Below are 16,151 nucleotides of genomic sequence, written 5' to 3'. Positions count from 1 at the left end.
ATCCATGCATCTTAATGACAAAGTCTGTCCATAGCCTCCAAACACCGACACAGGGCTATCATGGTCGGATTAACCCTTTAGCCGTGACGGCCGGGCCTTTCCGCTAATAAGAGCTCGCTGTAGCATCTCATTTACAGAACAGGAATCTGATACAGATCCTCATCAATGGTGACAGCAGCTTCACTCTCTGAGCGTCACCAAGCAATGTTTTTTTCCTCCTGCAGATTCCATAATAAACCAATCTTTGCTCTGTCAACTCCTATAAAAGACTGATTTGTCCAAAGGGAAGGGCTGGTGTATGAAAAAATAAAAAGGTGACAATGTGCTTAAAAACAAAAAGCAAAGGAATGAGAGTGGTACTTGGGGCGCTCAGATTGGGCGATTAATTTTACCCCACGTATGTCCTTTTTTTGTCACTGTTGCCCGTGACAACTGAGACATGAGTGCTGATTGGTGGGTGAGGAGAGGATGATGAGGGTAGTTGGGAAGATTACTCTGATAACTTCCTGTCGCTGTCAATGTGGTGAATGGGTGACGGATGATATTTCAACTTACCAGACACAACTGAAAAAAAGAAAAGAAAAAAGAGAAAGAACAGAAACAAAAAACATGGTATGATAAATAAATCACAGACAACATGGGAGTAAAACTGACTGAAAGAGAACAGTACCCATTTCAAAATGAATTACAGCACTAATGTTTATGAAGATAATGTTGCAAAATGCAGTCATTCACAGGAGATGAAAGTGAGGTGTGGCCCCTTATGTCTGAATCACACACACACACACACACACACACACACACATACACACGCACACACACACATACTGAACACATCACACAAGCTGAAAATAGCTTGAGATGAATGCCATTTTTGTCTGCTAACAAAGATATGATTCAAACAAATGAAGTCATTTTTAATGAAATCACTTAATGGCATCTATTGTCAAGCAAAGAACCTGACAAAATGCAGATTCCAAGTACTTGACTTTTTTCTTTTTTTCTCTCTCTTACAATTCAAACAAGTATACAGTGTTCTATTTTAAATGACAAACAAATATACATTGTTCTATTTTTAAATGACAAACAGGTATACATTGTTCTATTTTTAAATGACAAACAAGTATACGGTGTTCTGTTTTAAATGACAAACAAGTATACAGTGTTCTATTTCAAATGACAAAAGAAATAAGAGCATTTGCCATTTCACAGTGCTAGAGATTGGCCTGTCAAGCCAAGCCAAAAAAAAGAACAAAAAGTGCAGAACAACCAGGAAAATGTAATTCAGCCAGATTTGAGAAACTACTTTTTGAAAGCTGCTTTGGGAGTACTACAGCGGACACAGCGCACAGGCAGACACACACACACACACACACACACACACACACACACACACACATCAATAACAAATATATTCCTCCGAATGTTAAATGAAAGATCTGGTCTACTGAGATTTGGCTGGAATGACCTGAGGTTATATGTTTTCGGTACAGTGTTTCGGGTCTGTTTTGTGTTGGGACTACAGAAGTGTGTGTTGGAGCCAAAGGCATTTAGATTCTCTCTGAAAAGCCAAAATTATAATGACGTCCCCAATTCAAGTGCACGAAATAAGCACAGTACTGTTTCTTGTGCTTTCTCAGTTTGAATAGAAAATGCCATAAATCTTTACCTTTATGTGACGGTCTCTATAAAATAATATGACAAAAGTCCTCTCTCTCTCTCTCTCTCTCTCTCTCTCTCTCTTTCTCCCCCCCCCCCCTCTCTCTCCCCCCCCCCCCCCCTCTCTCTCTCTCTCTCTCTCTTTCTCTCTTTCTCTCTCTCTCTCCCTGTATGTGTACATGTGGGACACACTTTATGCAGGCTAACATTTACCATGTGCTCGTTGAGTGCTGTGTAAGAGAGCTGACATAAGACAATTAGCCTGTAGTCTCTGCTCACTAATGATCTAAACACAAGTTCGATTCGTTCCTCTGAGTCAGAGAGAGAGAGAGAGAGAGAGAGAGAGAGAAATAGAGTCTTTTTCCATCCAGTCTCTCATTCAACACATCATTTTAACAGGAGCGACTTTATGGACCTATGGGCAGCTGAAAGTAGGCAACTCTTTATTTTCAACACAGTACAAACAGCACCATCTCTCTCTCTCTCCCTCTCCCTCTCTCTCTCTCTCTATTGGCACCACTCACAGGTCTTATTCTATTCTTTTTACATGGGCCATTAGCAGAACCACTCCAGGGATTTTCCCGTTGCATTCATGCTTTTTTCCCTCCAAAAAATAAATCAGGACTAATGACACTTTTGCTTGCCGAGGGAAGCCCGTTTGGAGCTGATGGTATCTCTTCATGGCTTTTTAAAGGGGCTGATTCTCACTAACAGTAATTTACATGCATTTCTCTAGTCTGTGTGTGTGTGTGTGTGTGTGTGTGTGTGTGTGTGTGTGTGTGTGTGTGTGTGTGTGTGAGAGTGTGTGTGTATGTTTCTATCAATGCAAATAACAATTAAAAGGCAAGGGGTAGGTCAGCAAACAAGCCACATGTGCTACTGCAGTAAACAAATAATTTTCACAGGTAAATCTAGATGCCTCAGCCTGATAAAGATTCCACAAGACTTCCCGCTCACGCGTGATTTCTGTGAGGATGGAGTTGGCCAAACCAAGCTGATGAGTTTATATGTCCAGGGGGAGTGTTACACACAGGTAACACACAGGTTACACAACCACTGACCCACTGAGCCATTTAATTATCCAACTTTGTTAAGAATCAGAGCTCCTTACAGGAGCTGAGGGAGGAAAAAGAAAAACGGCCATTTGGGCAGTTTCACCACAATGTCAACATTTGGTGGAGTATCTCTTGGCCACCGACAGTGAGAATTTTTCATATTTAGTAGACCTATATGTTTAACATGGCAAGGCAACTCAAGAGAAGAAAAGTTCTCTCCAACATTTTGCTAACAAGGACATAATTGAGCTGAGAAAAAAACCCCAAAACAAAACAAATATTCTCGGTTGGAGAAAATGCTGAGAGATTCCATATTATGAGGGGGAGGGCTGAGTGGTGACACCTTAGTGCTCAGCTCCAGTTTTGGTAAAATACGCTTTGTCAAATACTGAGCTTCACTGGTGACTGAGGAAGGGTGAGAGAATTATGACTGACCAGAGAAAATACGCTTTTTCCAGTCTTGTTTCAGAAATGATAGGTTTGACTGCAAGTGGAATTGAGACAGTATCTGTAAAGGCTCTCATCTGTGACTTTAAATAGACTGACTGTAAGTGACCCACACATACTGATGTCTTTGGAAAAAAATAATATTTCAGACTTCTAAATCTTGTCTCTACATGGTTGTTGTTGTTGTTGTTGTTGCTGTAATTATCATAATCTATTTATGAGCTGGTATCATCTTCTTTCATCTTCTTTGACCCTGTGTCTCTCTATCATGGCCTGTCAAACTCCTTCTTTTTTTTCCATACTGAATGAGACTTTCCCATCTTTAACTGTGAAACTCTGCCTCCATGGCCTGGCCACACCCCCACACGGCCTCGCCCCTGTCAGATTTGGGCTCTGTGGCCTGGCCACACCCCCGCATGACCTCGCCTTGTCAGATTTGGGCTCTATCTAAACAGATTTTGTCTCAGCCTGTCCCATATCTCTAAAGTCCAGTTAAATAAAAGAGTGCCTCTGTTCCGTGAGACTCAGACCAGATCCTTCACATCCTTCACAAATTTCCAAAAACAAGTCTGAACAGTCACGTCACAAGGTCATGTTTACACTTTTAAAAAAAAGAAGAAGGGCTTAATGAAGTGACTTCCTGTTATTTTTTTTTCCTTAGTGAGTCACTCTGGGTCTATACAGACAGAGTGACCTCGATAAATTTCGGCTTTGAGAGTTTTTGGATTTTAGATTTTTGAAGAAGTGAGGGGTAACGGAGCTCCTGAGACGTAATTCAAATGAAACATGAATAAAACTGTTCAGAATATTAATTTACTTGTGATAAAAATTAGATACTGAAAGGAGAGTTGGCCTTCACCAGAGTTTTAAATAAATGAAATCTTGTAATGTGATCTTACAAAATGAAATGAAGGGATGCGAAAAGACAAACACGCAAAATGTAACAGATTTACGAATAATTCAAGATTTAGTGGGAACAAAGACACATGGGAATGGAGCTTAAATGTCTCCTCTCTGTCTCTGCCGGACTCAAGTGAACAATATTTTCACAAACGACCTTACATCAGAGGTCCCGGTCGCACACACGCACATACACACACACACACACACACAAACACACACACACACACACACACACACACACACACACAGACACTAACACACACACTCCATCGCCCCCTGTCCCCCTGCAGCACCTATTACCCAATACTAAATGATTCCAGCCTTAACTCTGGTCTCTGAGGGTGCGTTCCCTCTCACTGCTCACTTTCTGTTACCAGCTGTTTTCCATACTCCCTCAAACAATGGCAGATGTAATAGTGAAGAATCTCTGAGAGGCCTGCAGTACTTATATCTAAGTAACAGAGGAACAAGCTAAAAATCGCCGACATGACCCCATGCTAACCAGATACATGCTGCTAACAAGCTAATGAACCTGCGCTGACCAACATGCAGACCATGCTGTAACTCCTTACACAAAATACTCTTTAAAAATATTTTTTAAAAACCTGTCGTATTCCTGATATGTACAGCACAGTATGGGATGGTCTAACACTCAAACCACCAACGACACGTTAGAATCCAGATAAAAAGAGTGTTTCACAAATTGTGCATCAACAGATTAACAGTAAAAATATGCAGGATACAACATCATAAATGACTGCATCTGAATTATAACTACACTGAACTAAACTGAGCTGAACTGAACTGAAACAACTGATATGAACTGATTTGAACTGATCTGAATTGTACTGAACCAAACCTGACTAATCTGAACTGATGTGATGTGATGTGAGCTGCGTGTGAGGCGTGTTTACCGTGGATGGTGAGCGTAGCAGAGGCTTCCGCCTTCCCCATCATGTTCTCCACCATACAGGTGTATGAGCCTGCATCTGCTGATGTCAAACGTCGCAGCTTCAGAGTGTGGTCCTCCTTAATCTCAAACCTGGAGTCCACATGCAAAGACACACACACACACACACACACACACACACATACACACACACGCACACGTGTGCGCACACACACACACATACACGTACACATGCATGTGCACATATAAAACACACATACACATACACACACACACACACACACAGAGACACACAAGCAGTGTGTGTTTAATATGGCAGGTTAAAGCAGCATGGTGCAGGTGTGTTTTAAAGCGCTGAGTCATACCTGCCCTTAGGCAGTTCTCCGTCCTCCTTCTTCCAGCGCACGGTGGGAACAGGATCACCCTGTGCCTCACATCTGAACTCTACACTCTGATCCACCAGCACGGACTGACTGCTGGGCCTTCTCACAAAGCTTGGCCGCTCTGAACAGATACACACACACATACACACACACATACACACACACACACACACACACACGTACACATAAGTCCACACAAATATATACTCAGAATAAATGCCAAAACAATTATATTCATATAGTCTAACAATTTTATTCATAAAATGATTACAGTCCTGAAGGACAAAATATGTTTTTTGCTGGTATTTTAAGGATACTTTTACTGGTATTTTAAGGATAAGATTTGGTTAACATTTTATGAAACCTCATTACCTTTTTGATGTACACACACACACACACACACACACATACACACGCACAGAGCACTGATGAGTTATGCATACACAGAGTACAGGCTTAGATTAGCCCCTCCAAGCTGGTCTGAGAGAAGGAGAGAACTCTTTGGCTCCACTCTTGAGTTCAGAGTTTAGCTGATGATCAGAAGAAATGTGGGAATGAATCAATGAAATGAAAAGAGATACACATCCTCTAACTTATCTCCTCCCCAAGCTATCTCTTACTCTGTCTCTCTTTTCCCCATTCTCTCTCTCTCTCTCTCTCTCTCTCTCTGTCTCTGTTTTTCATTCCAGTTTGTCACTGCACAAAGACAAAATTGCTATCTCTTAGGGGGCACTTAGTCAATTTCCTAGCACATCTAACCACCCTCTCATTTTTTTGCCCCTGTTCTGCTACATTTTTAATACTTGAAGGGGATCAAAAATTTGCAGGGCTCTGGCTTCAGAGGCTTCAATAAACGTACAAATCCCAAACTAATCCTACAAACTGCAAAAAAAAAAAAAAAAAGAAAAGAATTGAATGACGCAAACTTCTGTAAAATGTTATTATTGGCCCCTATGTTCTCCAACAAAGGCTTTTAAAAGCCCGGAGCAGAGCCACAAACACTGAAATAAACTGCTTTTTTTCAAAATATTCAGAATAACATAAAACAAAGACAAAAAAAAAAAAAAACATCCTACGTTAGCTGTTTAGCAGGAAATGATGCTCATGTTAATCTACGTACACTTCAGTGACAACATTTCTTTCTTCTCTGGATTCAAAACTATATGTAACCCTCTCTATATTCCAAGACAAAAATACCTAAGACATAAATTGCAGCTATGATATGGAGGGGCAAAGGTTCACTGGACATGTTTTTATCCAGACTCAGCATGTGTGCATGTTAGATGGGGGTGAGTGGAGGGAGCACAGCTGGACAGAGATGGGGAGGTTAGGCAGGGGCAGGGGGGAGGGGGGTTCAGGGTGAACGGTCAGGGTGAAAGCCACAGTTACACAATTCTATGCAGGGCCTACGATACAATTTCATTCAGTCTCCATGGAGACTCTCACACAAACTCAGACATCTGGTGCACTCTTGTGTGCTCCAAACAAATAAATGATGAGTGTTTTGTGTGTACATCTGTGCGTGTTTGTGTGTGAGTGCGTGTGTGTGTGTGTGTGTGTGTGTGTGTGTGTGTGTGTGTGTGTGTGATGATAGAGAGAAAAAGAGTGTGTGTCTGTGTGTCTCCAAAAGAACACATATCTGCATATGCTTACGCATGTACATAAGACTCTGTGTGTGTGTGTGTGTGTGTGTGTGTGTGTGTGTGCGTGTGTGTCTGTGTGCATGTGTGTTTCTCATATCTCTGACTAAGTGAATGAGTGTGTGTTATGACATACCCAGTACAGTCAGTTCTGCTGTCTCACTCTCCCGTTCGCCCATCATGTTGGTCCCCACACACACGTACTTCCCCGCATCGCTCTTCCGTGTGTTTGTAATCATCAGCTTCCCTCCTCGTATCTGAAAAATGAAAACAAGGCCGGGATCAGGAGAGATGACAGCAAAGCAGTTTGACACTGCTCTGACAATAAGTAAAGACAAATGACAGCTATGAAACAGACAGCCCATTAAACCAATCAGGAGAGTAGTTATAGCTGTCAGCTGTATTCTCATTGGCTATTCAGTCAGACAAATGGTGGTCCAGAAAGGCTCACAAGAAACAAAATGAGCTCTTTAAGAAATAGCATTTATGAAGTTATTAAAATAATACCTGCCTGGCCCCAATTTCATTTTATTCAGACAACCACTATTGATATACTGAAGCAGTTTACAAACATTTTGGTTTGAACAGAATGCTCAAAGTTTCACAAAAAATACATTCCACATGAGTAAGGTTACTAAACCTCATTTCTGAACTCCAAAAAGTGGTCATCATTTCATGTGTGTAAGAGTATGTGTGCGTGTGTGTGTGGGTGTTTTTATGTGTGTGTGTGTGTGTGTGTATATATGAGTTGACTGTCTGGGTCAGATAATTCAGTCATTTCCCAGGGTTCTGATTACAGGCCACAGAGGGTGGGCGTGGATGGGTGTGCAGAGAGGGGTGGGGTGGGGGGGGGGGGTTCGTTTTGTCTTCATGAGGGCCACTCAGGTCCTTACTTTACCTAACAGCGACACCACTCAGATGGGGGGGGTGGTAAGTCACAGCGGCCGTCCTCTAAGTCCAAGGAGGTTTAATCCCCCTCCCCCTCTTACTCACCCACCCTCAGCCCCAAATTCACTCCACAAACCGAGGCCAGTATTAAAGGACCACACGGAGAGAATAAGGGGGGAAATACACTAGTGCTGCTATGCCCCCTCCTACCTGCCCAGTCTCCTCAGCAGGTCAGCATGTGTGCTCATGTTACAGCAATGCTACGCTACGTCTCATTGAATTTCACTCACTGTGCTTAGTGTTCAGTCTGGATGTGAGGTGGAACGTGTTAAGGCACCAATGCAGCCCCTCACTAACATCAGCAATGGCAAATCAAAGACTAGATCCCGTTCAGTAACAATCTATTTATACTCCGTAAATAAATAACGCCCGTCATTCCTTATAAACACAAACAATGTTTTAATAGGAGCAGCTGTTTCGTTAAGCTTAAGTGTTTGATAATTCTGCTATGAGGTGGTGGTGTGGAATTCTACAGCATCATTAGAAAAAAGAAAAAAAAAAGGTTTAATGTTTTTTTATAGTATTCTCCATTATGTAACACACAGCAAAAACTCCTGAGAACTTAGAGGAATTTCATTTGTAATGGCTGACATTAAAACGCATGATAAATTCCAATTACAGTCTCATTACAGAGACTCCATTGCACCATTAACACCATTAGAGTCTAATGAAAGACCGGTTACGAGTGATTTTAATAACACACCAATTTTCATAATGACATACCTGACAGAGATGGCTTTGCTGTGAGAGATGAAGAGTCTAAGATACTCACTGTTTACAATGCAACGCCTATGAAAATCTAACACTTTATTATAATCAGTGTGATCTGTTAACATGCTGAAGGACACAGGCAGAAGCTTGTTATAGTAAGTTCATGACGTTCTAGTAGAAATATAGAAACGTACAAACTGCATATTATAAGGGTGAAAATACCAATAAACCAATACCAAGTCATATAATCAAATATTTAATACCATTTATGACAGAAAATAAAACCTGTACTGGGCTTGTGCAAAGTCCTACTGAATATGTTTTTCCCCCCATTCAACAAATCGAGAAACAACAATGAAGAAAGTATGGATATTGTTCCAGCATGTGTTCTTTAATGTCCTTAAAAAGTCCTGTGTCTCACTCTAGATTTGAGAGGCTTTCAGCACAACTGGAAAAAAAAACTGATCTGGTGTCAGTACAAGGCCCCAGTGCTGTCTAAATGAGGCAGCCAGCCACAGTCCCCTGAGGCCCTATGCTCCACGCTGGACCACTTCCCCAGCGGACACATTTTTGGGGGGCCATTTTTGAAGCATTCCTGCACCCCTTTTTCTAGGCCCTGTGTTTAATATGAATGGTTGAGTGCCGTTAAACAAAAACAAAACAAAAAAAAAGATGAAGAGAGTGACGAGAAATGAGGAAAAGCATCTTGCTCTCTCAGTCCCTCAGTGGGAGGTGGCGGGGGGGGGGGGGGGGGGGGGGGGGGGGGTGTTATTTAAAGGTACCCCATGCTGCTGGAGGGGGCCTGAAGTGTCATTATGTTACTGTTTGTTTGAGTGAGGGCTTAGCAGCTAAAATAGTGTGAGTCTCACAAATCTGCAAGGTCAGGTCAAGCATGCAAAATAGTGAGAGACATCAGAGCAGAGTGAAAGGGAGACGGAGAGAGAGAGAGAGAGAGAGAGAGAGATAGGGAGAGAGAGAGAGGGAGAGAGAGAGAGAGAGAACTGAGAACAGCAATAACAAAGATACAATGACAGAGAGTGAAAGAAAGAAAGAAAGAAAGAAAGAAAGAAAGAAAGAAAGAAAGAAAGAAAGAAAGAAAGAAAGAGTGCATCTGAAGCCTGGTGAAAACGAGTGTCTCATATGCAGATCTACTTTGCCTTGGCTCCTCTCATCCAGCAGGTGTGGCAACATTTTCGTTCCGTTAACCTGAAGCCCCTTCCTCACCTCTCGAAACATTCAGAGTGCCCGCACAGCAGGACCCTTTACCAAAGTCTCTGGTGAATGAACTCACACACATTCTCCTCTCTTTTTCCTCTCTCCCTCCTGTTCTGAGACACAGCTCGCTGCTAAAAAAAAAAATCACAGACACTGGTAGTATTGTGCATGAGATATGGCTACACCCTCTCAGCTTTTGGCGCGCGTCATTTTGGCAATGCTTACAGCACAAAACACTCACATATTGCTTATTATGCCAGGTACGGTGTCATTTTCCCCTCCTGCTGATAAAAAAACCCCTCAAAAACACCCATGACAAAAGGCAGTGAGACAATACACGAGCTGTTAAGGGAAAGAGCTCTCCACCGTCAAACGGAGTGGCACGACGTCTATGAATGGGAAATGCTAAGAGCGTTACTGCGAGTGCTATCCTTACCCCCTGTTGAGTGTGTATTTGATGTATGCAGGTGTGAATGAAGTTTGTATCACCCTAATGCAGCACAGCAGCGTCACTAAAAAAAGCAAGCAAACACATGTCAGCGTGCCACCCAAAGAGAGAGAAGGTACACAACATGTCATCGCTTTTTAGCAGAGAGGTTTTTTTGGACGGCAACTGGGGCAGCTGTTTGTGTCTGATGGCAGACCATTTAGTATCTCATTTTTTCCATCTCCCTTCTTTTTCATTTTTTTTCCTTTTGTGATGGAGTAATGGAGAGAAAATCCACGTTTGCAGGTGAATGTGGTCAGGTTGTTGCCTGCAGCTCGTGTTCCAACACGTCCTCCTTAAAGCACATTGAAGAAGTCTTCAGAGAGACTGGTGAGAAAACAAAGCCCTCCAAAAGATACTTCCTCAGCTGTTTGTCCCATCGAAAAGCTTTCCGTGTGTGACACTCGCTAGCCAAGTTTAGATAACCTAAACAAAACACACACACACACACACACACACACACATACACACACACACACACACGCACACACACATTTTCCGTCCATGCCGTCATACATACATGCACAAATGCATGTAAGCAGGTGCTCAGATGTGGCTAGACCAAAATACTGCCTGCAGTGTTAAAAAGGTGAGACTTTAAGGACTCATTGTTTCAGACCTTCTTTGTTAATGTGGATCAGAACTCATTTCAGTTCATTTTTCAGGCTCCTGTATCTGCTTTGCTTATAAAGACTGTAGCAGCTAAACAGATGATGCTGCTGTACTTTGTGTGTGTGTGTGTGTGTGTATTGATGATGATGATGATTGGCTAAAGTTCCATTTGCACTGGAAATGCAGGAAAGAGGCCACACAAAACACAACTGCTGTTTTATTCTGTCCAGAAAAGTCAGCTTGGGATATTTCAATATTTTTAGTGAGTCAAAATTATAGTGCTCTTCGAGCTTGAGTTGGTTTGCATGTTCTTAATGAGAGGATTGCCTTGAGTCCAGTCCATAAACAGTTGGCAGGTGCAAAGAGTGAGAGTTTATTCTGCTTACTCTCTGCTATCCCAGGACAAAGTCAACATGTTTTCTGCCTTTCACTCCACAGACATACAGCTGGTAGGCCATATCTGTGGGCGACGTGCTGATTTTCACCAGTGCCCAAAGTCTTTTTCCCTCAGAGAGCAGTTTCACTCCCTCTCAATGCCCTTTTGGCTCCTCCTCTTTATGATAGTGATAAAAATCTCAAATTTATGGCATTTAGATAGATAGATAGATAGATAGATAGATAGATAGATAGATAGATAGATATGTGTGTCAGCAGGTGTTTTTAATTAAAATGGAATAATGGTGGTCAGGTCTCAGAGGCTGTATAAGTCAAAGTGATAAGTTTGTAGCCATCGATTTTCCTGCGTATGCCAGTTTTTCCTTTTCCATTCCCCGGCCAAGCCAACAGTGGCTCTTTATTCTCTGCTGTATCACCATCTCTGCTACACCACTTACACACTCATCAACATGATCCTAGTACCTGTTTTCTGTTTTCTTCAAGAATTATGCAAGACTAAGCCACTCTCATAAAAACACAGAAACTACAACAGTTCACTTGCTTGGTCTTTTCTATTACTATTATTATGATTACCATGATTATTATTATTATTATTATTATTATTATTATTATCGTTGTTGTTATTTGTTTCAGGTCGGAAGTTTTTTCCCTTGTAAATATTTATTCAGCAGTAATTCATTACTGAGCAGAGGGAATGCAGTCCAGCACTGTCTCACCGTGATTCGTTCGTCCCTGTCATCGATGTTCATGCCATCTTTTTTCCATGAGATGGTGGGCTCGGGGTGCCCTCGGGGGGGCTGGCATTCCATAACGGCCGGCTCGCCTGCCGCAACCACGACGTCAGCAGGATTCTGCCGAAAATCATCGCGCAGGACTGCGGAGAAAAGGAAAAAAGACTTGAGATTCAATGTCCACAGGATGTGGAGAAAAAAATAATGATTAATTACTGCAAAAATGGACATGACACGTGGGACATAAACAGCTAGGCCTTCAAACAACACCAACAGTTAAACAACGTACAAATAGAAACAATAAACACAAATCACAGTTCAAATGTTTAGAGCGTAAAATGCTAGTGAGACACTAGCAGATAAAAGTAACCAGACATGCTAACATGGTTTTAATAGACTTTATGATGGTCTTAAGAACTCAGACCACATGCTAAAACTGACCTGTGCCCAGTGTGACAACAGTCATCACTCCTCCCTAGGCCTTTTCTTTATGATGGGAATTCAGGTTGTTTGTTGAATAATGAAACAGTATTAAACTCAATCGATTTTCACAAAGACACCTCAGCTCACAGACCTAGCCGAACTTAGCCAGTCTCCAAAAAGGAGCCGTTAAAAAAGCAAACTTTCACCTGTTACTTTTTTTTTTTCTTTCTCGAGCCATCTGTTTACAGAGATAGCAACACTTCTCTGTGCGTGTGAAGATTGTGAATTATTGTGTATATGTGAGAAAGACTGCGGTGCTATGGGAACAGGATTAAATGAGATTTTCGGAGAAATGAACACAACATGGCAGCACCTTGTTGGCTCCCAGGATGGAACAGTTGGCGAGTTACCGTAGTCTACAGAGGCATGCAGTGTGTCAGCCTCACAGCTCATACAGACATCCTGCTGCGCTAACTTCACACTCTGGAATAGTTTCTCCAAGGTCTTCTTTACTTTCCCCAAGCACTTCTTAAATCAAATGCCTCCACTGCTGGACCACTGCCTCCTATTTCGGTGAACCCAGTGAAATGGCAGATCTAATCTGCTAATCTGCCACCTTTAGGACCTCCTAATCTCATTCACTTTTTTCTTTTCACACTGCTAGTGCTATCAGAACGGTGAAAATTCAGACTCACTCGCTGGATTCCGGAGCTGATCGGTCATTTCATATTTCAGATCAATAAAAACTGCAGAGCCTGTAGGTTTTGGCTGGTTTAGAGCAAAGTTGCCTACCCCTGAGATTTTCAGCCAGTGATTACTTTCCCTGCTAGACAGTATCTGCTCATACACTCTGCAGTGTGGACTCATAAATCTCTCCCTCCTAAAGACTTGCTCACTGGGCTCCCCACTGTTCTGGGTAATCTGAGGTGAAGAACAAATGCAAAAGATACACAGGAGTGTGCTTGGGTGTGTGTGTGTGTGTGTGTGTGTGTGTGTGTGTGTGTGTGTGTGAGTGTGTGAGTGCATGAAACCAGAGGAATCTGAGGAGAGTAAGTCATACATGTGTGTGGGAATAACTCCAGGACTCAGACTTGTCAAAGCGGCGATCCCGTTGCCGTGCTCAAGATCAAAGCCTGGTGTTGTCTAGGTAACCCGAGCTCCTGACATCCAACAAATTCCTGCTTAAAACTTTAAAACCTCTAAGAACTTAATTGGCCATCACTGAGCATCAGCCTGCACCTTCTGTGCCTTGTAACTTCACAGCATGAAGTGGGCGTCCCTCCACACACACACACTCACACACACACTCACATACAGGCTTCTAAAAAACAAAAGAACTATCCAAATCCTTATAAAAAGCCTTCAGAGAGAATCAGAGAGAATGATGGGTAATGATCCCCCCCCCCCCCTCTCTCTCTCTCTTTCTCTCTCTGTCCCCTAACACACACACACACACACTACCGTGTGTAAATCAGCAGCTTAGCCAAAAGCTTCATAGGATTTCTCTATTGCACTGACAACGCATGAAAAGAGAGGCAGTAGAGTAACACAGACATACACAGAGTCCATGCCTGTCTGCTCATTACTGCGCCTATGAAAGAGGAGAAAGAGTGAAATACCAGGTTGTCTATTAATGACACAGACCGGCACATCTGAAGACAAGCATTAACACTCCACAATTTCACACTGTTCTACAGTCAAACGCACACACACACACAGAGGCTTTACACACAGCTGTGAAATCTGATCATGTCCTTTCATTCTGTCAGGACCTTGTTGGTAACTGCATGTACTGCTGTGTAGGTGTGTGTGTGTTTGTGTTTAGCAGTGTTTAACAGAGATGGTTTGTTCTTAGAGGAATATGTGTATATGAGAGTGGGCATGTGTGTGTATGTGTGTTTGTAAAACACAGATAGGTGATATGATATAAGTAATGTGATGTCAGATGAACATGCCTGAGTGTGTGTGTGTGTGTGTGTGTGTCCGTAAAACACAGATAGATGGTATGATATAGGTAATGTGTTCTCAGACAAACATGCCTGAGTGTGTGTGATGTATGTGTGTGTGTGTGTGTGTGTGTGTGTGTGTGTGTGTGTGTGTGTGTATGTATGTGCATGTGTGTGTGTGTGTGTGTGTGTGTGTGTGTGTGTGTGTGTGTGTGTGTGTGTGTGTGTGTGTATGTATGTGCGTGTGTGTGTGTGTGTGTGTTGACCAGCTGCGCTCTGACACATGTCTTGAGAAGCAGGATCAGTGAGAGAGACACAGTCGTAAAAACTCTCAGTGTGTTCGCTGTGGGACCCTCTTTCCCTCCTGCTGCTCTCGTTAAAGGCATACCAACACGTTCTCCTCTCCTTCTCTCAGCAGGGACAGAAGGAGCAAAGGGAGAAAAGTACGGCCAAACCGCCTCGACTCGTTTTTATATCTGACCTGCACTCCTCCTCTCTTTCTCCTCTTCCTTTCACTCTGTTCCACTTCTCCTTTGCCCTAGTGCAGAAAAAGCCATTACTGTACAAGCCACTGGCTGACACCCAAATTAGGGAGGGATTTTACGAAATGAAGTTTCTCAGCTACTCTGTCAAACATGAAGCCAAACATCAAGACTGTCTAATGTAACATTTCTAATGTTTTCATGTTTTCCTCTGAGGTCAATGGCACACTCAGTTAACATCCAAATTAAAAACCTGCTCTGTCCATCAGAGTACACAGTTGAATTCTTATTATATGTTTATATATCCACGTTCTTTAACACATCTGTCATCTCACTTGAATTGTTCCATCGATGGTTCTCTATGTATGATAGTGAGAAAGAGGACAGAAAAGTAAGAAGACAGGAAAAAGAGAGAGAGAAAGACGTGGGAAGTGAAATTCTATCAGTGCTTAGTCTTTTATTCAACCAAAAGAAAACAACTCAGGCTGCTAATATACCTCTAATGGCTCTTTTATGATTATTCTGTCATACACTTGGAGGAATAAAGAGCCACAGAATCTGGTTTCATACACACACAAACACGCACACACACACACACACACACAGAGAGAGAGAGAGAGAGGAGAGAGAGGAGAGAGAAGAGAGGGGGGCGCTGATATGAAGAAAAATGGAAACTGAATGAAAGGGAGAGAGGAAAAGAAAATAACAGAGCAAACTGAAGATGAGAGAAACATGAAAGACAGAGAGAGAAAAAACATAAACAAAGAAGGGAAAGACGTAATGATTCTGTTGGATTTGAAGCCGCTGGATTAAAACAATTACCAGAACCCTCTCCATATCAGTGATGAATCCTAATAAAACAGAGAGAGAAGGCCTTGGCAGAGATGCTGATTTTGCATCTGAGTCAAAATCATATGTCCACAGTCTGGATTAATCACATATCCTTTAGTCACACATCCACTGTCAGGATCAGTCACACAACCACTGTCAGGATCAGTCACACAACCACTGTCAGGATCAGTCACACAACCACTGTCAGGATCAGTCACACAACCACCGTCAGGATCAGTCACACAACCACTGTCAGGATCAGTCACACAACCACTGTCAGGATCAGTCACACAACCACCGTCAGGATCAGTCACACAACCACTGTCAGGATCAGTCACACATCCACTGTCAGGATCAGTCACTCATCCACTG

General features: G+C 42.4%; 1 protein-coding gene across 1 annotated transcript in view; it reads right to left on the bottom strand.

Annotated features, from left to right (window-relative positions):
- The window catches only part of robo1 (roundabout, axon guidance receptor, homolog 1 (Drosophila)), a 152,015-nt gene that overhangs the window by 40,762 nt on the left and 95,102 nt on the right, over positions 1-16,151 (bottom strand). Inside the window, exons 4-8 of the mRNA XM_030779067.1 lie at positions 12,083-12,240; positions 7,134-7,254; positions 5,340-5,478; positions 4,979-5,106; positions 556-564 (exon numbers count right to left, since the gene is read on the bottom strand). Coding sequence (XP_030634927.1) covers positions 556-564; positions 4,979-5,106; positions 5,340-5,478; positions 7,134-7,254; positions 12,083-12,240 — 555 coding nt within the window. The remainder of the gene's footprint in view (positions 1-555; positions 565-4,978; positions 5,107-5,339; positions 5,479-7,133; positions 7,255-12,082; positions 12,241-16,151) is intronic.

Source organism: Chanos chanos, chromosome 7, assembly GCF_902362185.1.
Source record: "Chanos chanos chromosome 7, fChaCha1.1, whole genome shotgun sequence".
In the NCBI taxonomy this organism is placed as follows: Eukaryota; Metazoa; Chordata; class Actinopteri; order Gonorynchiformes; family Chanidae; genus Chanos; species Chanos chanos.
The sequence above is the reverse complement of the archived record's forward strand: the minus strand, read 5'-3'. Positions and strand labels throughout refer to the sequence as shown.